This window comes from Oreochromis niloticus, linkage group LG14 (genome assembly GCF_001858045.2).
Source record: "Oreochromis niloticus isolate F11D_XX linkage group LG14, O_niloticus_UMD_NMBU, whole genome shotgun sequence".
Taxonomy (NCBI): Eukaryota; Metazoa; Chordata; class Actinopteri; order Cichliformes; family Cichlidae; genus Oreochromis; species Oreochromis niloticus.
Genome location: NC_031979.2, coordinates 39,706,009 through 39,727,865, shown reverse-complemented (window position 1 = coordinate 39,727,865; position 21,857 = coordinate 39,706,009). Strand labels below are relative to the sequence as shown.

General features: G+C 45.2%; 2 protein-coding genes and 1 pseudogene across 2 annotated transcripts; 2 read left to right on the top strand and 1 right to left on the bottom strand.

The window, feature by feature from the left end:
• Window positions 1–1,211: 1,211 nt before the first annotated feature.
• sagb (S-antigen; retina and pineal gland (arrestin) b) lies at window positions 1,212–19,683 on the bottom strand. The gene is made up of 16 exons (XM_003457823.3): window positions 19,574–19,683; window positions 14,106–14,173; window positions 13,283–13,343; window positions 12,478–12,522; window positions 11,914–12,113; window positions 10,903–10,962; window positions 10,637–10,704; window positions 10,425–10,560; window positions 10,219–10,303; window positions 9,402–9,474; window positions 8,962–9,099; window positions 8,032–8,109; window positions 4,116–4,130; window positions 3,978–4,030; window positions 3,580–3,589; window positions 1,212–2,820 (listed from the first exon to the last, which is right to left on the bottom strand). Exons 2-16 carry the CDS (start codon window positions 14,151–14,153, stop codon window positions 2,727–2,729), a joined length of 1,164 nt encoding a protein of 387 aa, XP_003457871.1. The 5' UTR covers window positions 14,154–14,173; window positions 19,574–19,683; the 3' UTR covers window positions 1,212–2,726.
• LOC109195225 (mucin-2-like) lies at window positions 14,948–16,567 on the top strand. The gene has a single exon (XM_019347034.1). It carries the CDS (start codon window positions 14,948–14,950, stop codon window positions 16,565–16,567), a length of 1,620 nt encoding a protein of 539 aa, XP_019202579.1.
• On the top strand, window positions 16,945–19,087 carry LOC102082190 (general transcription factor II-I repeat domain-containing protein 2-like; annotated as a pseudogene).
• Window positions 19,684–21,857: the final 2,174 nt, after the last annotated feature.

The following is a 21,857-nucleotide window of genomic DNA, read 5'->3' as shown; positions in this document are numbered from 1 at the left end:
TCTTTGAGTCCAGTAAGGAAATACATTTCAGGGCTTTTGTGTCCAGATCTGGAAAATACTTTGAGCTGATCCTTCCACGCACAGAAGTGGGGCTCGGACTGTTGCTAAAATAATCACATTATTCAGTCCAGACTTTTGTCTTTCATTAATACTCCAGTTTTAGTCCACATCATAAACAGAGCATAGAAATGTTTTAGAACAAAGCCAACTTTGAGAATTGGTCCAAACTCACAAACTAAGTTAGGCTGTAATAAAATATTTTCCACAGTCTCAGTGTCATCTTCAAGGAATCCACAGAAACGTCTTCCAGTTCAGCCTAACGTGTGAAAACTGAGAAAACTCGTTCACAAGTTTAAATTCATCGATGTCGTATTTGTTGGCCTCCTAATCTCCACTGAAAATAACATATTTCCTTTTCAGTTTGCCAGGCTAGCGTTTTGTTGACAAAAGGTTTTTTATTAATCGATTTTTGTCTTCCCTCTCTCGCTGGATACCTTCAACAGTTCTCGGTCTCACTTCTACAACAAGGTTAGAATATCTCACAATCTGTTGAACCATTGTGTTAAAGGGTACCGGGACGATCTTCATACCTGTATTGTCCATGAAGTGAGTCACGGACCATGGTGCTTTTTGCTCCCAGGTATCCAAAAACTGTGATTTTCTGTTAGTACCAATGTATCCTTAGTTTCACTTGAGTGTATTATGTGTTGTGAACTCATGCTTGTATAGTAAGCTCCAGTACAGGAGAGCTTGTTGGTGGAACTTTGACAGCTTTGTGGGCACTTTGAGAATATCATGGTAGAGAAAGTCAATACCTCCTAATTTCTGTGTCTGACAAAAGAGCTCAGCCATCATGGTTTAAGGCTCCGTTCATAACCCTAAAATCTAAACTCCTCTACACTCTTAACCCTATCAGCTCGTCTCCTGTAGAGACATTTATTATTTTTCCAAATGAAATTCAAATTCACGCTGAATTTGAGTCATTCTGTCACAAACTCATCTCGGATAATAAACTCTTCCAAACACTGTCGTGTTCCTTTGAAGCCATGAATTCAAAATGGATTTACACGCTGCTGTTAGCCGCTCTCTGCGGACCCAGGCAAAGGAGTACATTTGGGCCCTGAACACGTATCCCGGGCCCTTAGAGTCCGGGCCCTCTGGGTCCACAGCCTCACTGTTAAGTGACTGACACTTAGTATCCACAGACACAGTTTGTGGGTGTACTCATTAATCATGATACTTTATTAATCATTAAGGAAATTATGTAGGTTACAGTTGCTCCAAGACAGTAACAGACTAAACTAAACAATACAACGTGTTACAGACTTTTCAAATTTAAGAAAAAAAACATAGCACTAATATACACAAATCACTCAATTATAAATATCAAGAATATTATAGATGGATGCTGCCCTGTTTCTGCTCACTGGACTCTATCTGATCTCTTTATTGTCACTGTATAACAAAAGTACCTCTGTGTGACAGGAAGTAGAAGTGAGAAACCCAAACGTAAAAACATGGAGCCGTGCGGAGTGTGAAACATGGACGACAGGCTTCTTTAATCAGACAGAAGCACAGCGACTAACAGCTCACAGCCTCATTCTGTTTAATGCATGCAGAGAAAGTGGAACACACACACATGTATGTCAGGTATCAGACAGAAACAGGAGAAACACCACTGCCTGTAAAATAAGCACACTGACAGGTCAGCTATGACGTGCTCTACAGAACATCAGCAGCTCGTTTCACTGAGCTCTAAAGATGCACTTTACTCGTCTACATTCGCTCAAAGCCTCACGGCTAACAGCCTGGCCTGCTGACACTCATCATTTCCAGCGTTTCCTTCATTTAACGTGACACACCGACCCTCTGAGGACGGGAAATGTTGAGCTATGCCCAGAAATGACCCTCAGTCCCTCAGCTGCTTTCCTCTGGAACAAAAGAAGCTCCACGTGCTGCAGGAGGAGGTGGAGGTGGACGGAGGACGGCCAATCACGGACGCCTGTGGCCACGTCGGCATTCTTCACCTAACCCTAATGAAGCACTTAGACCAGGGGTGTCTAACTCCAGTCCACGAGGGCCGGTGTCCTGCAGGTTTCAGATATCAACTAACGGTTTCAGCTCACCTGAATCACATGATTAGTTCATTACCAGGCCTCTGGGGAACTTCAGGACATGTTGAGGAGGTCATTTAGCCATTTGAATCAGCTGTGTTGGATCAAGAACACATCTTAAACCTGCAGGACACCGGCCCTCGAGGCCTGGAATTTGACACCTGTGACTTAGACCATCTCCTTCATCAAAGACAAGCAGCAGATGGCTCCACCCATCCATCCACCTCAGCATCCTCCCAGCCACGACTGCATCACCCAGCTTTGCTCACAGCATAATCACTGTGGCCACCAGAGGCCGCTGCATCAGGTTTGGGAAAACCTAAAGTACACACCAAACCCAGCCATGGAGGAAGTGTTGCAGGAAAACAAAGTAAAAACACCTGGTTCCAGGTAAAAGTACTGCATTAGAGGAGGAGATGGTCATTTCTGGCAGAGTTTTTGGTTCCTGCTAGCACCACCTCGCGGCTGTAGTTAGCCTGGGGGTGGCGCTGCAGGAAACACGATGGAGACGTTAAAACAGCGAGGAAACCACGGGTGGACAACCACACTGTGTTCATCTTCAGCTCCGAGTGGCCGCTGCGCCGTTCGACCTGAGGCGGCCATCTTTGTAGTTCAGGCGTCGGTGGGGGACTCGTCATCGTCTCCGTAGACCATGCCCTTCAGGTAGGCCCGTTTGAATTCCTCAAACACCATGTCGTCTGGTTCGCTGCGGCACAGACACAGTGGGAAGGTCAACAGCAAGCTCCGCCTCCTGTCTCAGCAGTTTAAGTCACTTCGTGTTCTTGATAAACAAGAAAAAACTGGAACACATGGGTACGTTTACACACACGATGTGTTTGCCGTAAACAGTCACATGGGGCTCAATCCTGAGAACTTGTGATTGGTCGATGACCAGCTTTACCACCTAAACCACAGCCGCCCAATGAAGGTCGCAAAAACTGGCCTCCAATCTCACCCGCTGGGCAAACGTGAAGGAGGGCAGGAATTTTGGACTTTTAACTGTGTTTTCATTTCAAAATCCTCCAGCTGTTCACACCGAGGTGACGACAGAACACGACAGCATAATATTTTCCAGTCACAGGATGAGCGACGAGCCAGTTTTCTACGTCGTGCTGACAGATTTCTTTGATATGCTGCGTTTCGTTGTCATGTGGAAAAAGGAGACGCCTGTTTTATATTATTTACGCCTCTCAGGGATTAAAAGGGGATTCATCTTTACAGGGACAGCAGGGGCGCTTCACTGGTTCGGCCCTCCATGTAAGATGAGCTTGACCTTCCTGCTCCACGTGAGCTACGTCTGCTGCTCTGCTCCTTCTAAATTTAATCAATCAGATTTGAGCCCCCCCCCCTTTGTAAGACAGAGAATGGGGCTGGGAAGCGCCAACCTTTCCCTACGATGTCCGTCACACAGAGGAAGACTTCACTGTGTGGGACAGGAAGTGATGTCGTTCACTGTCACACTTACCTGTCCTTGGCTGCAGGTCAGGCAGCATCAAGAAAAGAGAAACAGGTGAAATATGAACAATTCAATTATCTTTTTTTATATGGCGCCAAATCACAACAGCTGGCTTCATACTGTCAGGTAGACCCTACAATAATACACCTGGAGGGTCACACTGGGAACACACAAGAGACCTGAGTGTGTGTGTGTGTGTCTTAAACTCTATTAATCGCTGCTAATCTGGATGTTAATCTGTGTGACGCAGCTTCTTGTTTATATCATAAACTGCTGTCAGCAATACACAAAAAGCAGCTTAAAACACACACACACACACACACACACAGAACATGTTCTCATGTAAACTGGCTCATAAGCAGGTCCAGCTGTGTGTGTGTGTTGTGGAAGCTGAAAGAAATCTTTACCTGGTTCAGGTTTGGGATGCATGAGCCTGAAGGGAACCTCCAGAGACACCTCACTGTAAAGCACAGACACAGCTGTGAGTCCAGATGTTTTACACACACACACACACACACACACAGTGTGTCTGAGCATGACCCTACCTGGATCCCACCGTCCTGTGAATGAAGGGCAGCAGAGAGAGAACAGACACAAAGCGTCAGATTGCCTCGGAGGTTAATTTTCCCTCTGATAAACTGTCAGGCGCAGTGGGCGGGCATGACCCTGGCTGAGAGAGCGCTCCTATTGGTCAGTGACACTTCATGATCTCTGATTTGAAAAGATGGAGTTTCATGACCCCGGCACATGATAGAGGTGTGGTTGGTGTCGGGGTCAGCTGTGTCTCAGGAGGCTGACACAACCCACATAGCAAAATTGGTATGGCCCGGATCTGGCCCACACAATGTGCTTACACATGGCCCACATACCACGAAGAATGACGGCCCTTTGGTGGCCCAGATCTGGTTTGCCAGAGGTGGCCCACACATGGGCCAGCACAAGGCCAATTGCAGACACACTGGTGGTCCTGTGCTGGCCCAGAACAGTTTCAGCTCTGGCCCCAGATGTCAGCCTAATGTGTACCTTAATCAAGCCATGTAATAACAACATGTGCTGGACATAATAGTGCAAAAGTAACATGACAAAACTCTGTTCAGACAGTGAACATTTTATTACAGTAGTATTGCAGGTACTGCGCTGCAGTGGTTTGTATCATATCTATCTAATAGACTCCAGTTTGTACATGTCACGATCCTGGGTCTTATGACCCAGTGTTTTGAGTTTTAGTTCTTTTGATGTTTATAGTATGTTTAAGCTCATTAGGTCTCCTATGTTCATTTGCTTATTAGTTCCCCCTTGTGTTTTCAACCCCTGTGAAGTCTCCCTTGCCCTTCATGTGTTTCATGTCTGTGAGTCTTATGTTGTCAAGTTCACGTTGTCATGTCTGCGTCTCATTGTTTTCTGTTTTATTTTGAAGGGGTCCTGTGTTCCTATGTTCAATGTTTTTAGTTTTACTCTCTCCTTGTGACGTCGTTATGTTCATGTGTGTCAGCTGTTTCTCCATGTGTTCCCACTTCCCTCATTATCCTCCTGTGTGTATTTAGTCCGTGTGCTTTCAGTCATTCCTTGTCAGGTCGTCTGCTCATCCACGTCACAACTTCAGGTATCCATGTCAGTTCACCGTGTTTAAGGTTTTTTTCATGTTTAGTTTTAGTTCACCCAGTTTAGGTTATTGTTTAGTTTCACCTATGCCCTTTGTTTGTACCTTGTTTCCTAGCCTCAATAAACGGCTTGTTTTTTGTTAAATCCACGTCACGTTCAGTTTTTGGTCTGCGTTCGAGTCCTCTTTTGCAAACACATACAGTCTGCCTCAGCCAGACTGTGACAGTACATGTAAATGGAGAGTCCTCTTCACACACTAAGGTCAATTATGGTGTTCCACAGGGTTCAGTGCTAGGACCAATTCTGTTTACATTATACATGCTTCCCTTAGGCAGCATCATTAGAAGACATAGCATACATTTTCACTGCTATGCAGATGACACGCAGCTCTATCTGTCCATGAAGCCAGGTAACACACACCAATTAGTTAAACTGCAGGAATGTCTTAAAGACATAAAGACCTGGATGGCCGCTAACTTTCTGCTTCTTAATTCAGATCAAACTGAGGTTATTGTACTCGGCCCTGAAAATCTTAGAAATATGGTATCTAACCAGATTCTTACTCTGGATGGCATTACCTTGGCCTCCAGTAATGCTGTGAGGAACCTTGGAGTCATTTTTGACCAGGACATGTCCTTCAACGCACATATTAAACAAATATGTAAGACTGCTTTCTTCCATTTGTGCAACATCTCTAAAATTAGAAATATCCTGTCTCAGAGTGACGCTGAAAAACTAGTTCATGCATTTATTACTTCCAGGCTGGACTACTGTAATTCTTTATTATCAGGATGTCCTAAAAACTCCCTAAAAAGCCTTCAGCTGATCCAAAATGCTGCAGCAAGAGTCCTGACAGGGACTAGAAAGAGAGAGCAGATTTCTCCTGTTTTGGTCTGTGAAGGTTCTCAGTCATCCAGGTCATCGTAGTCAAAGGAGTTTGCAAAGAAAAGCGTCTGGACTTCTTTAAGTTGCTTGAAGACGTTTCACCTCTCATCCGAGAAGCTTCTTCAGTTCTAAGGTCAAATGGCCGAGAGTCCCAGATTTAAACCCAGTGGGAGTATCCCCCCAAAGAGGGACAAAGGACCCCCTGGTGATCCTCTAATCCAGGGGTGTCAAACTCAAATACACAGTGGGCCAAAATTAGAAATTGGAACAATGAGCTCACCCGAAACCCTGGCTGATTGGGTCCCACACCCGTTTTCACACCTTGGCTCATGTGATTAGAGGATCACCAGGGGGTCCTTTGTCCCTCTTTGGGGGGAAACTCCCACTGGGTTTAAATCTGGGACTCTCGGCCATTTGACCTTAGAACTGAAGAAGCTTCTCCGATGAGAAGTGAAACGTCTTCAAGCAACTTAAAGAAGTCCAGACGCTTTTCTTTGCAAACTCCTTTGACTCTCCTGTTTTGGCTTCCCTTCATTGGCTTCCTGTTAAATCCAGAATACAAAATCCTGCTCCTCACATACAAGGTCTTAAATAATCAGGCCCCATCTTATCTTAATGACCTTGTAGTACCATATCACCCTATTAGAGCACTTCACTCTCACACTGCAGGCCTACTTGTTGTTCCTAGAGTATTTAAAAGTAGAATGGGAGGCAGAGCCTTCAGTTTTCAGGCCCCTCTTCTGTGGAACCAGCTTCCAGTTTGGATTCAGGAGACAGACACTATCTCTACTTTCAAGATTAGGCTTCAAACTTTCCTTTTTGCTAAAGCATATAGTTAGGGCTGGACCAGGTGACCCTGAATCCTCCCTTAGTTATGCTGCAATAGACGTAGGCTGCCGGGGATTCCCATGATGCATTGAGTTTTTCCTTTCCAGTCACCTTTCTCACTCACTATGTGTTAACAGACCTCTCTGCATTTAATCATATCTGTTATTAATCTCTGTCTCTCTTCCACAGCATGTCTTTATCCTGTCTTCCTTCTCTCACCCCAACCGGTCGCAGCAGATGGCCCCGCCCCTCCCTGAGCCTGGTTCTGCCGGAGGTTTCTTCCTGTTAAAAGGGAGTTTTTCCTTCCCACTGTCGCCAAAGTGCTTGTTCATAGGGGGTCATATGATTGTTGGGTTTTTCTCTGTATCTGTTATTATAGAGTCTACTGTACAATATAAAGCGCCTGGAGGCGACTTTTGTTGTGATTTGGCGCTATATAAATAAAATTGAATTAAACAGACTCATTCTTATATAGCACTTCTCTATTCTCTCAGATTACTCCAAGTGCTCTATACAACATGTCACAGTCACACACTTTCTCTAAACTGAGGGCTTCCTAACTACATCCATACACATTCACACTCTTGACCTGCTGACTGAAGGATCACACAGGAATCGAACCACTAACCTTCTGATCAGTAGGTGACCTGCTCTACCTCCTGAGCTATAGCCACTCAGTGATAAATGTGAGTAAACCCTCCCTAGGTTTTGGATAAAGTGTACACTCACAAACCTGTCAAACCTGCATTTGAAACATTGGCTACCATAGCTGTATAGTATTGCAACATGGCATTTGGGTCTAATAACTAAAATAGGAAAACAGGAACATAAATAGTGGCATCATTGTCAGACCTGGCCCACATCTGGCTGACATACACCCTGCCATGACACCAGTCAGTCAGAAGTGCCAGCTTGATGCCGGATCCGGGCCAGACCAGTCTGCTATGTGGGGCCAAGGTGTTGGCGACGTTGAAGGTGTTTTTTTTATTCTGTGTCATCAGTCGCTCGTATTCACAATGTGTTCAAACCTCATCACACCTGAGCTGCTGTAAGTGAGGTCAGGCAGAGGGCCTGTCGTGACCTTTGACCCCTCACCAGACACCTGAATATGCACACACTGTTAACAGCAGGAAGTGTGAGACTCACCCTGAGGCGACCATCCTCAGCACGACCTTATAGGAGACCAGAATCCCCTGAACCTCCTTCAGGACCTCCTGCTTCACACTGAGACACAGACAGCTCTCATCAGCTGAAGGAAAACTTTCTGAAAGTCATGCAACGCTCTTCGCTAAGCTCAGGAAACTCAGGTGCTCTCAGCATTGTGTTCTAGCATGCTATGTGACGTGACTCTAGGGAGGTCACGCATATCTGTTCAATGACACACCTGCCGGTCACGTGGTTAAAGGACAGGTTCACAGCTCTTTCAGGGGTCACGGATGTCTGAAAGCACGAGTAAGGTTTCAGGCTCGTCAGCACAAACTGAGAGTCAGGAACCGTTTGCAGCACAGAGCTTCAGATCATCCAGAGTCCCCGTGGTGTTTCTAACCTTGCAGCTAGAAACAGGTCAGAGATCTGACCCCGCAGAGGAGACATTAGGAGGGAGATGTCCGAATCATCGAAACAAATCATCGTCTCACTAACGTTTAGGAAGCTTCTGGTTCCACCTCTGAGAAGAAAATTAAACTGTGGAAGCTTCACGACCTGACAGAACAAAACGAGACCTCGGCTCTGACACTTGGATGAGTCCATTTCCATCATATTTCTAATTTCAGTGGTTGATTTTCTGGAAAACAGAGTTCAGTCTCCGGAGGCGTCCAGTCGTCAGAGGTCATCGAGCCGTGATTTAACTGAAGCTCCATCACCCCGATGGCCTGACCGGCCTTCAGGCTCACCTGATGGAGTCTCCGGAGATCTCGTGAGAATGCAGCCCGTCTGAACATTGAAGTGTATTTTGCCCAGAATGCTCTGATGACAGATCTGTCTCACCTGCCAGGTTAAATCCTGTAAACCTGTCCTTTAAAGAGCAGCCATGTTTCCTGTCTAACACCTTCATTAAAACCTCAGTGTGTCACTGACATGCTCGATGAAGCCAGGTTGGTGTCCTCGTGTTTGAGTCGTCCATCCAGAGCGAGTCCTCTGCGGTCTTTGTTGTACGCCAGCAGAGGGTGCAGGGTGTACTCCTTCTTCAGACTGGTGCCAGAAGGCACAGAGTCGCTGTAACCGAAAACATAACATGATTAGAAACCTCTCAGCCAAACCCAGAGTGGTTAAAACTAACCTAGCTGACAGTGTAAGGAAACTAAGAGTAACTTTAGACCAAGATGTATCAGGTACGACATGGGCACATCTGTTTTTAACAGATCAATGCAAAATTTAAATGTACAGGAAACATCTTCCTTTTGAAAAAAGAAAAAATGTTCTGTCTGATCAAACTGAGACAGTGAACACAACTCCTGGTTTAAGTTCTCTCAGAAAAGATTCAAAATAAATATACTTCTGTTGCATCCTTAACTCACCTGGTCTCCTCTTTGGCCACAGACTTGACGTACTTATCGCTGGAGTAAAGGATGACATGGGTCACCTGCTCAACTAAGCACAGAAACTCAAAGTAAGTCACCGCGCTGCTGCAGGGAGGAAACATACTTGTCTGCTGTCAGCTGTAGAGGCCTGCAGGTGAGGCAGCGTGTCACCGCCACAGACACCTTTCCTCATGTTTACAACGAGCAGCTTTTCTGGTTAAAAATCTCCTCAGGTCAGAACTTTAAGGCTTCTGTAAGAGCCTGTGTGGTTTCAGCTTTGCCAATCGTGTCTGAGCAGGCTTTGGTTGCATGACTTTTTAAATTCATGCTGGTGGAAGGAAGTGTTATCAGCTGATGTCTCCAGTCAACCCGATACCACGGAAAAGTGCGTATTAGACACGCCATCCACCGTGTCCATTTCACGCTTTGCCCCTCCAAAGAGGGAAATGTGCAAGCGTGCAGAAGCTGCAGTACCAGCAGGGGGAGACATTTTATTTCAAGCCAGTATGTCTTGAAATAAATAAGCCAACAAAATAATGATGGGAAAGACATGATTAACATGTTTACATGTAGATGCCTAGCTTAAATGTTTCTGGAGAGTAAGGACTCTGGAATGGACTTCATACAGTTTTTGCTCACTACAGACTTCTTGGCTTTAAATCAATGGTCTCCCCTGATGGTAATGCAACTTCTGCATGCTTGTACATTTCACGCTTTCCTTTCATAAAAGAAAAAACTGAAAAACTGATGCTTGGTGGCAGAGATACGCTGCTCTACGTCACCTTTAGGTACTCTGAAGCCAGACTGGTGTCACCTGACAAGCTGATGTCTTTGATGTTCCTGCTGGACGAGTTGGTGATTTCAACATCGGCTTTGAGCGGCTCGCCGTGGTAAAAAGTCTGGAGACAGGTAAGCAGACAGGTAGACAGACAGGTGAAGTGCGTTCACGAGTACATCTGTGAGAGCCCTCCAGCTTTCAGAACCTGGTGGTTCTGGTGTCTGGTTCAGGACCTGACTGACCTCTTTGGGCAGGCTCAGTTTGACGTGCAGAGGTTTCTCGGACATCAGGAACTCGAAGGTTGTCTCTGCGCTGGGAACCAGTTTGCTGTCCTCTGCACTGAACTGGATCTTACGGATGGTGAGATGGACAGAACTCCTGCAGAGAGGAAGGAGGAACGCGTGAAAGGACGTCCATCGAGTCCTCAGACTGAGATCCACTCTGGGCGACTCACTGTTTGTCAATCTTCTCGTCCTGGTTCTCACCACAGAAAGCTTTCACCTCAAACTCCACCGCACATTTCTGTCCAGCACACAGAAACACACAGTTTGCACATTTACAGCTCGTATCAGTCATCGGGGGAATTGGCTGATTTCAGAGGACTGCGTGAGAACGTGAGAAGCCGATGTGAAACATCAGTGTGTGGACTCTGAGACTTTGTGGCGCTGAAGCAATGAACAGATGAAGAACATGAAAGGTTGAGTGTAGTGATGGCGTTACCTTCCCCACGTCAGACGGTCCGGGCTGCAGAGCGATGGAGCAGGGCAGATTGTCTGGAAACTGAAGCACAGAGTTGTTTCACCAACGTTAGACCATCACACTCGTCCTGCACGGTACCCGAATCGGTACGTCTCATTCTAACCTCTTCAAAAATAAACACAGGAATAGTAATCGACACGATTAGAAGAGCGAAACCCACCCCTTCCTCTGTAACTGCGCCACAGACACACGCTGGTGACTACAGAACAACGACCTCGCCTGTGTTTAGATTTCAGTCAGGTTCTCGGAGGTTCTCATACAGCTGCAGAGAACCTTTCTCTGTATATCTGAAAATGTTTTCCCTAAAATGTTAGATTTTCTTTCTGAACGGTTAATGATCATTAATTTCTAACCTCTCAGAGAACTCTACTGTTTTCTGCTCAAATGTGGGCATCCATCCATCCATCCACCCTATTCTGCTGGAGCCTATCCCAGCTGTCTTAGGGCAAGCGGCAGGTTACACCCTGGACAGGTCGGCAGTTTGTCGCAGGGCATATAGACACATGCAATTTAGAGTTTCCAGTGAACCTGACCTGCATGTCTTTGGATGGTGGAAGGAAGCTGTAGAGCACACATGCAAACTCCACACAAAAAGACCCCGGCCTGATGGTGGAGTCAAGCTCAGGACCTTCTTGCTGTGAGGCAACAGTGCTAACCACCGTGCCACATTTCTAGTTTTAAACTGGGTTTTGACAGATTTCTGAAACATTTGTGGGTTTTTTGTTGTTCTGACTGGTGCTGTAATGTTTTTATTCATTCTGTAATCAGGTTTTCCTTTTCTACCTTGAGGATTTTGGATGAAGGTTTAAGCCAGATCTGCACTGGGTACAAAACCTAACACAACAAAAAGGACTCTATTCCAGACATGACAAATGCGGCCTTTCTGTTTTTCATCCTTGAACCTGATGGAGGGCTTAAACCTCTTCCTCCAGCAGGGCCTGATCTTTCCAGATGGTTCAGGCTGTTCCTCACCTCGAAGAAAAAGGGGAAGGCGTTGTTTCCAAGCTTTCGCAGCAGCTTCTGCTGGATCTTGGTGTGGGTGAGCTTCTCTTTGTCCTGCAGCTCGGGGTAAACCTGCCGGGTCACCAGGAACAGGTCCCTCCTGAAGGCCACGCCCATCACATCCATGTCCTGACGGCCGTAGCGGAACGTGCACGACAGCATCACGTACACTAACAGACACCGAGAAACAGGAATGAAGCCACACATCCAAGAAGATGCTGCACCAGGAGAAGCTGGCTCCATCAAACCTAAATCAGTGTGAATAGAAGCTGGAGAAACATCTGTCAGAAGCTGCTCATTGTTCTCTGAGATCTTTTGTGTCGCACCCACCCCACACTGCAGTCTATCTGCACAGAAAGAAGCTTTCATTCAGTGAAATATGTTTTACACAGGAACCACAGTCATAAGCCCCGTGGAGCTCCTCCAGTAAAGCTGGATTTGAGCTTCTCCACACTGACGGGCTGAAGGAGGGAGTCCCACAACGCCTCCTCAGGGTTCTGCCTCATTTTACTGCACACATTTAAACACACTGACCTTTCTTTCCTTTGAGCTGCACTGGGTCAACCACAATCACGCCATCTGTAGGAAACAGGAAGTGATCAAATCACAACACATTCCTGACTGTTTTAAAGGTTTGTCACTGTCCTCCTACTGGGCATGAGTAGAAATGATCAACTACTTCCTGCTCTGCTACCATCCACATATCCATGGCTGGTTTACAATCAGCAGGTAACCCAGTGAGTACTGTTTTTCAGTCTGTTCACTGCGGTGTATGGATCCCACAGCACAGGCCACCCCTCAACATTCACCAGGAGTGCTGTGTGGTGGAGAAGCTCTGTTTAAAGAGTCGGTCCTGGGTCTTTGACCCAGTTTGGAGTGAATTATGGTTTGTGACTCAGATTTCAAATTCTAGCTCTGTATTACTCACTCTTTATTTCTGTATTTCATAGTGCTCTGAATTTTTCATTATTCACATTTCTAGTTCTATGTTTCTTGTTCATGTTTGGTGTCTTCGTTTCCGGTCTGTCCCCGTCTTGTACCTGTGTCTCCTTCTCTGGTCTGTCTTTGTGGCTCTTTATTGTCATAGTCCTGTCTCTGTGTTCTGCTCATTTGTCTCCACAGTCTGTCATGTCTCCATGTCTTTCTTCCCCAGTCTCTGTGGGGTCCCAGACTCGACAGAGTTTATACTTTTTTCTCTCACAGGGCTCAGCACATGCAGAGATGTCATGAAGACATAGGCCTGGATCTGTCAGTCCTCCATCTTTAAACATTTTCATGAAACATTTTTCAAACAGCAGCAAAAACAGAGCGAGAGCAGGTAGTTAGCATCGGGACTCACCGACTGGATCCACAAAGTCGCAGTGATCCACAAAGTCCCTCTTGGCCATGTAGACGGTCACCTGAAAACACACGAGGGTCACGTAAGAATGACTGCAGGATCAACAGCAAACACCTCCTCATGCTACACCTCCTGCAGCACAGGTGCCCCTACTAAACCTGTCCTGCAGAAGATGGGTGGATGGGTACGTCTTTCTGTGGGAATAAGTCACCAACTTGGAGGACACTCAGAATCTGCAGGAGCTCCACATTCACTCTGAGAAGGGTGGACCATCACATGCTTGCAGAGGCAGAAATGACAGCACAGCTCTGAGTAGAGGTTTTTATTTGTGCTTTTAGTTCCCCACAGACCGGGAGCAGGAGGCTCATCGGTTCGGTTCATCGATGGAGTTAATGTTTTTGAACCTTTTCCCATTCTGAGGTCAGAAATGAAAAAACTGAATGTTTACCTGCAGGCAAAGCAGGAAGTATGAGCATCCTAATGTGAGCAGACATTAATATTACAGTTACTCTGTCACATGTCAGTTCAATTTGGATTTCAGCACAATGAGATGCCATCGGAACCCAGAGGGTTCGGATTAACGACCTGGATCCTGCTCCACACAGAGCCGTGGAGGAAGATCAGGGACCAGAACTTTATGGATGCCTTAAATGGTGTCCTGAGTACTGAGTAAAAATCAGCATCCTTTCAGTGCTGATGTTCCCATCAGGGGGAAACTTTAGTCTCCGCAAAAGGAACTTTGATATGACCTCCGCTCTGGGTTTCTAAACCACATCTTCTCCATGACTGATGATGTCGATGCTGAACTATCTTCAGAACTTACCGACTTGTCACGGGACACCTTCTTAAAGACGACGTGCTTGGGACTCATGCTGAGTGTTGGAAATTGACCTGCAGCACAGAGACATTCACATATCAAACTTTTATCATCTCAAACTTAAATCACACACAGCCCTCACACCCAAGCATCCACTTGTGCATCTATGGATGATTAAAGCATCCCAGTAATATGACTAACTGAGAACACAGGCTTATCAATGATAATGTGATATTTATTATTGGTGGCATTTTGACCTTTCATGAGAGGTGCTTGTATTTTTTCCTTTTTTTCTTTCTTTTAGGTTATTTGCTACTTCAATATGATTTTTTTTTCTTTTTCACCGAGTTAAAAAACAAAAAACAAACAAACAAAAAAACACTACAGCAAACACTGCACGTTATGATTCGGACTTGTTAACAGCTCCCTGCGTTAGATCTGCTGATCTAACGCAGTTTTCATTAACTTTGCACAGATATAAAAGAAACTCTGACTAATAAGAATAATAAAAAACATCCAAACAGGAATCCAGATGATGAACAGCCATTTGGACGAAGAAGACCAGCCAGATGTTTCCGTCTGGTGGATGGAGGACTCCAGCTGTGGTTTCTAATGTTTCGGTGGGTGATGATCTGGGCTGTACTCGGGTCAGTTATGGAGCCGTGCTGCTGCAGGCTGTGCTCAGTGAGGTTTCTTCATCGTCTGGAATCACAGACGCTGTCCAGACAGAGCACATCCTCCTAAAGCTGCAGATGTGCCTCAGCAGATGTGCCCCTGCACCTGCTCGGAGGAGGTGGAGGAGTTTCTGGATCTTTGTGTGGATGCAGTGATGTGCTCCACTCATATTCATGTTCCATCTACCAACACAAACCAACGCCCACCGACATCAACCAACAACCACCAACATCCACCAATGCCAACCAACATCCACCAACACCCACCCACATCCACCAACATCAACCAACAACCATCAACACCCACCAACATCCACCAACAACAACCAACACCCACCAAAACCTACCAACATCCACCAACATCCACCAACAACCACCAACATCAACCAACACCAAGCAACATCCACCAACACCCACCCACATCCACCAACAAAAACCAAGGCCCACCAACCAAAAACCTACCACACCCACCAACATCCCCCAACATCAACCAACACCAAGCAACATCCACCAATGTCCACCAACACCAACCAACACCTACTAACACCAACCAACATTCACCAACACCAAGCAACATCCACCAATGCCCACCAACACCAACCAACACCTACTAACACCCACAAACACCTACCAACGCCCACCAACACCAACCAACATCCACCAACACCAACCAACGCCAATCAACACCAACCAACACCCACCGACATCAACCAACATCCACCAACATCCACCAATAACCACCAACAACCACCAACATCAACCAACAACCACCAACACCCACCAACGGCCACCAACACCAACCAACAACCACCAACATCCACCAACATCTACCAACAACCACCAACACCCACCGACATCAACCAACATCCACCAACATCCACCAATAACCACCAACAACCACCAACATCAACCAACAACCACCAACATCCAGCAACATCAACCAACAACCACCAACACCCACCAACATCCACCAACATCCACCAACACCCACCAACATCCACCAACATCCACCAACATCAACCAACATCTACCAATGCCAACCAACATCTACCAACACCCACCAACATCCACCAACATCCACCAACATCAACCAATGCCCACCAACGCCCTCCTACATCCACCAACGCCCACCAACACCCACCAATGGCCACCAACACCAACCAACAACCACCAACATCCACCAACATCTACCAACAACCACCAACACCCACCGACATCAACCAACATCCACCAACATCCACCAATAACCACCAACAACCACCAACATCAACCAACAACCACCAACATCCAGCAACATCAACCAACAACCACCAACACCCACCAACATCCACCAACATCCACCAACACCCACCAACATCCACCAACATCCACCAACATCAACCAACATCTACCAATGCCAACCAACATCTACCAACACCCACCAACATCCACCAACATCCACCAACATCCACCAACATCAACCAACATCCACCAACACCAACCAACATCTACCAACATCCACCAACACCAACCAACACCAACCAACGCCCACCCACATCCACCAAAGCCCACCAACACCAACTAACACCCACCAACATCCACCAATGCCCACCAATGCCCACCAACACCAACCAACAACCACCAACATCCACCAACATCTACCAACAACCACCAACATCAACCAACAACCACCAACATCCACCAACACCCACCGACATCAACCGACAGCCACCAACACCCACCCACATCAACCGACATCCACCAACATCAACCAACAACTACCAACACCCACCAACATCCACCAACATCCACTAACATCCACCAACTCTGCAGCCTCCTCCTTGCCCACTCACATCCTGGGCCATCTGACCTCAGGAAATCACATGACAAGGTGGGGCCAGGTTTAACAATGAGCTCACCCAAAACCCTGGCTGATTAGGTCCCACACCCGCTTTCACACCTTGGCTCATGTGATTAGAGCATAGGTGTCAAACTCTGGCCCGCGGGCCAAATTTGGCCCGCAGCCTAATTACATTTGGCCCGCGAGGCCATACCAAATTACTATTAGCGCTGGCCCGCCGGTCTTATACAGCGCATGTACTGCTAATACTACAAATCCTAGAATGCTCTGTTGGTATTTTGGCGCGTCAGTCACTAACCCCTCTCCTCTGTTGACTGTAGTCATAGCAACCATGCGAATACTGAAGAAGTACAAGGACCTGGACATGACTCAAAGGCGCCGGAAAGCAGAAGAGATGAAAAGAAGTATTGTTTCTCAACAGACTATGTTCAAAAAAGCCATATCACAAAGTGAGGCTGCTGTAAAGGCTGGTTTTGTTGTGGCAGCAGAGATCGCAAAATCAGCCCGGCCCTTCAGTGAGGGAGAGTTTGTGAAAAGGTGTATGATGAAAGTTTGCGACGTTGTGTGCCCAGAGAAAAAGCAAGCATTTTCAAATGTCAGCCTGAGCAGAAACACAGTAGCTGATCGCACACGTGAACTTGCCAACAATCTATATAACCAGCTGATGGAGAAGGGAAACAGTTTCGTTGCATTCTCCCTCGCTGTGGATGAGAGCAGCGACGCCTCTGATACTGCCCAGCTTTCAGTCTTCATCCGTGGTGTGGACTCAACTCTCTGTGTTACGGAAGAACTTTTAGGATTAAAATCAATGCATGGCACAACCACAGGGAAGGAAATATTTGAAGAGGTTTCCAAATGTCTAACTGAAATGAAGTTGCCATGGGAAAAACTTGTGGGGTTAACGACAGATGGTGCACCAGCGATGTGTGGTCAAAGGAGCGGACTGGTGGGCAGGGTACGGGAGAAGATGCGAGCGGAGAACTGTGCAGGTGAGCTGACTGTTTACCACTGCATCATACATCAAGAATCACTTTGTGGCAAAGCCCTAAGGATGGAACATGTTATGACCGCAGTAACACGAGTAGTTAACTTTATAAGAGCCAAAGGTCTGAATCACCGCCAATTCAAATCTTTTCTTGAGGAGTGTGGTTCGGAATACGGAGACGTGACGTATCACACGGAGGTGAGGTGGTTAAGCTGAGGAAAAGTACTGAACAGATGTTTCGAGTTACGTGAGGAAATATTTCAGTTTCTGGAAAGCAAAGGGCAAGACACAGCTGAGCTCAGGGAGCAGGAGTTTCTGTGTGAGCTGGCCTTTATGTGTGATATCACGAGCCATCTCAATGCGCTGAACCTGCAGCTTCAGGGACGGGGGCGTATCATCACAGATATGTACGCTGCAGTGAGGGCTTTTAAAACGAAATTGTGCCTGTGGCAGAATCAGATGCTACAAGGAAACCTGGACCATTTTCCCTGCTGCCAAACGATGAACATGCAAATCTCTACTGCTGTGTTCCCATGTGCACAGTTTGCTGAAAAACTCTGTGTACTCAGTACTGAGTTTACCCGGCGGTTTGCCGACTTTGATGCCCAGAAATGTCGATTTGAACTGCTCAGTAATCCTTTTGCAGTTGACGTGGCAAAAGCACCAACAAACCTCCAAATGGAGCTGATTGAACTCCAGTGTAGTGACACGCTGAAGTCAAAGTATGATGCTGTGGGCACTTCACAATTTCCACATTTCATCCCTGACACAATGCCTGGGCTCCGCACCCACGCTGCTCAGATGCTCTCCATGTTCGGCAGCACTTACCTATGTGAGCAACTATTCTCCTCGATGAAGATGGCTAAAACATCTCACAGGAGACGTCTGACCGATGAACACCTTCACTCTATCCTGAGGATTTCCTCAGCTCAGAACCTGAGCCCAGACATTGAGGAACTAGCATCCAAGAAGAGATGCCAGGTATCTGGCTTGGACACATCAGAGTAGATCAGTGTGTAGCAAACTGAGCTATAATTAACATTTTCTTTGTGCAATTTGTCTTGCTACTCCCAGACATGGGCTTGAATAGTTTCACGTTTAATGATATTTTTATTAGTTAAGTGGTTTATTATTGTTATTTTATTTTTACATTTATTATTAGCCTTGGGAAAAAGTTTACTGCTAAAATTTAATTCAGAAGGCTGCAAATACATTTTTTATTTAAGAAATGAATTCCAGTGATATGTTATTCAATTGGAATTTCAATTTTGCATGTGTGCAATATTAAGTTATATATATTTTTATATAAGTTATATATCGTTCAGTATTAAGCTTTGCTTATTCCATATTCAGTTTTTCAGCAAAACTTATTTGAGTCTATAAGAAAAGGTTCCTTGTTATATCTTGAGGAAGATTTTTTTCAATAAATATTAATGTTAGCCCGCGACTTTGTTCCAATTTCTAATTTTGGCCCACTGTGTATTTGAGTTTGACACCCCTGGATTAGAGGATCACCAGGGGGTCCTTTGTCCCTCCTTGGGGGGAAACTCCCACTGGGTTTAAATCTGGGACTCTCGGCCATTTGACTTTAGAACTGAAGAAGCTTCTCGGATGAGAGGTGAAACGTCTTCAAGCAACTTAAAGAAGTCCAGACGCTTTTCTTTGCAAACTCCTTTGACTGTTTTTTTGTTGTTTTTTTTAATCAAACTTAATGCTGCATCATATAAAATCAGGGGATACTACAAAAACAAATGTATGAGTTTTAACTTCTGGTAACTCGTCACCAATTTTAGAAAGTAATTGATTAGATTTGTTGTTTCACATCAGCTGTGAAGCTTTTTGTGCTTTTAGGTGAAGCTTCACAGAATTAAGAAACATCAGCTGACCTTCAGACTTCCTCATTAAACTAATGAAAACCATCATCAAACACTCATTCACACTGATAACAGATTCATCTTTCAATGAACAGACTGACCTGAAACAGCAGCGATGAAGACGATGAAGACAAGCTGGACAGAAGCAGGTTTGAAGCTGATCAGAATGATCAGCTGTATTTATAATCAGCACACACAGCCTGGTCAGCATGCACGTCATTACAGGGAATAATCCTGCAGGCAGACACACACACACACACACACACACACACACACACACACACACACACACCTTTTCTAGTGGGTTGATGAATATTCTGAATTTCTGACTGATGGCAACAAAAACATAAAAAAAACAAAATAGAAAACAAGAAAAACAGATTTGAATAAAAGTGGAATTAAACAACATAACTAATCTAAACCCCTGACCTCACCATGAACCTGACCATTGGCAGTAAATTTGGACCTTTTAAATGATTTTTCTATCATGTCATATCCTTCATAACTTTTTCAGCTCAGCAGATCTCTACATCAAACTTTTAGGCTGAAAAACATGTTTAAAGTCTTTTTAAAAATGAAACCCGATCGCTTCTACAGCGCCTGGAGGAGTCACAGTCAGAGCACTGAGCCTGCTGTCTGTGAGCAGCTGCGTGATGATCGATCAGAGCGTGAAGAACCTGCAGCAGTTTCATGTCTATTTATACACACACACACACACACACACACACACATATATATGTATATATACATAAAGATGAATGAAGACTAAAAGCACATGGGGTCAGATGTTTTTGGTTTGTGTATTGATCGATATTAATATGTCACCAACATGATCAGCAGGATGCGACTCAGCTGAGCCGATAAGTTTCTGTCATTCAGACTCAGCAGTCTAAGTGCTGACAGCAGCAACACACACACACACACACACACACACACACACACACACACACACACACACACCTGAAGCTTCAGTTGGACCTGTGTTGGTCCATTCAGCTGCTCGTTGATGTTTCTAAAAAGTCTTAAAGGTGAGTCACCTGCAGGACCTGAATGTGAAGACATCGTGGATATCAGAAGTAAGCGGACACATTAACCTTTGACCTCAGTCACTGACACAGACATATAAACTTTTTAAGCTGGTGTGCTTTCCTGACACGGCACACTGGGCTCACACAGGAAGGATATCAGCAAAGAACAAACAAGCAAAAACAGTGTAAGTGTGACAGACGTTAGACAGGATTTACATCCACATGTTTTTAGTTGACCAATGTTCCCTCTAATTTTTCATGTGTCTGAGCGAACACACAAACTCCCTGAGCGTCCCTTGGACCACTGTGAGCGAAATCAGACGTGTGCACTGTGGTCACGCCAGCATCGAATCCATCCAAGTTACATGGTTTATTAAAGTAATCAAATTACAGCATTTACATTTATGTTAGACTACTTTTAATTAACTGCTTTAGCCCACTTACAATGGAAATGTAAAAAATCTTGTTCATGACCTGTGTAGTATGTTAACACTATTGGAAGTAAAAATAACTTGAACTCCAATTTTGAAAACAAAACTTTCTTTTTATTTTTCATAAAGCTCTGACTTGTATTATGAGCATGAGTCTGTGGTCTGGGAGAGAGTCTGTAACTCTGTCTGCAAAATACAGTATATAATGACTAATGTTGGACAATGAATTATATAGTTACTTCTTCAAAAAAGTAACTTGCAAACAAAGTTTTTTGCAGCTGTTTAACTAAAAATGCAGCCAAGGCGTTTTTTTAAATAAACATTTCAAACTATTTACAGAACAATCAGCTGTTCTGCATCAAATCTGATGCCACACAAATTATTTGTGCCACTGCAAAAAATAATTTCTGTCCACTATGAGATAAAGGAGAACAACAGCCTGATACCTGCAGGCCTGACAGCAGGAGATGTATCACTGCTGTAACACCTGTAACATTCAGCAGCCGCCTCATTGTTCTGACACACACAGCAAAACTACACTACACACTAACTACACACTAACTACACAAGACTTTAGACTCCAAACAAGCAGAACGTCGCAAATCTCTCACATCTCAAAACACCGCCGTCACTCCTAAAACTTCCCCGCTTCCTACACAACTAGATGCCACGTTGCCATATCATTTTTGATTGGTTGACATGGTACATTTTTCGACCAATAGGAAAGGGTGGGGGTGTTTTGGTTTAGTTTTTGCTCACAGGCGGAGAGTGCTTTTGAGTGTTTTCCTTATAAAACGCCGTTTTTACCGTTTCTTCCCGCAGTAAATATAAACAACGATAGTATTCAGGAAGAAATGTACCTTTTAATCAGCCTTATTAAATGGCTCGCCTTTTCTTAATTCAAGTTACGTTCCATTGTGTCTGTG

Excerpts from the sequence above, each read along its gene's own strand:
- sagb (XM_003457823.3), bottom strand. The coding sequence starts at position 14,153 with ATGAGTCCCAAGCACGTCGTCTTTAAGAAGGTGTCCCGTGACAAGTCG. Across the intron at positions 10,705-10,902 it reads GACCGTCTGACGTGGGGAAG|AAATGTGCGGTGGAGTTTGA; the intron begins GTAACGCCATCA and ends TGTGCTGGACAG. Across the intron at positions 8,110-8,961 it reads AACCTGGCTTCATCGAGCAT|TGTGAAGCAGGAGGTCCTGA; the intron begins GTCAGTGACACA and ends TCTGTGTCTCAG.
- LOC109195225 (XM_019347034.1), top strand. The coding sequence starts at position 14,948 with ATGTTCCATCTACCAACACAAACCAACGCCCACCGACATCAACCAACA.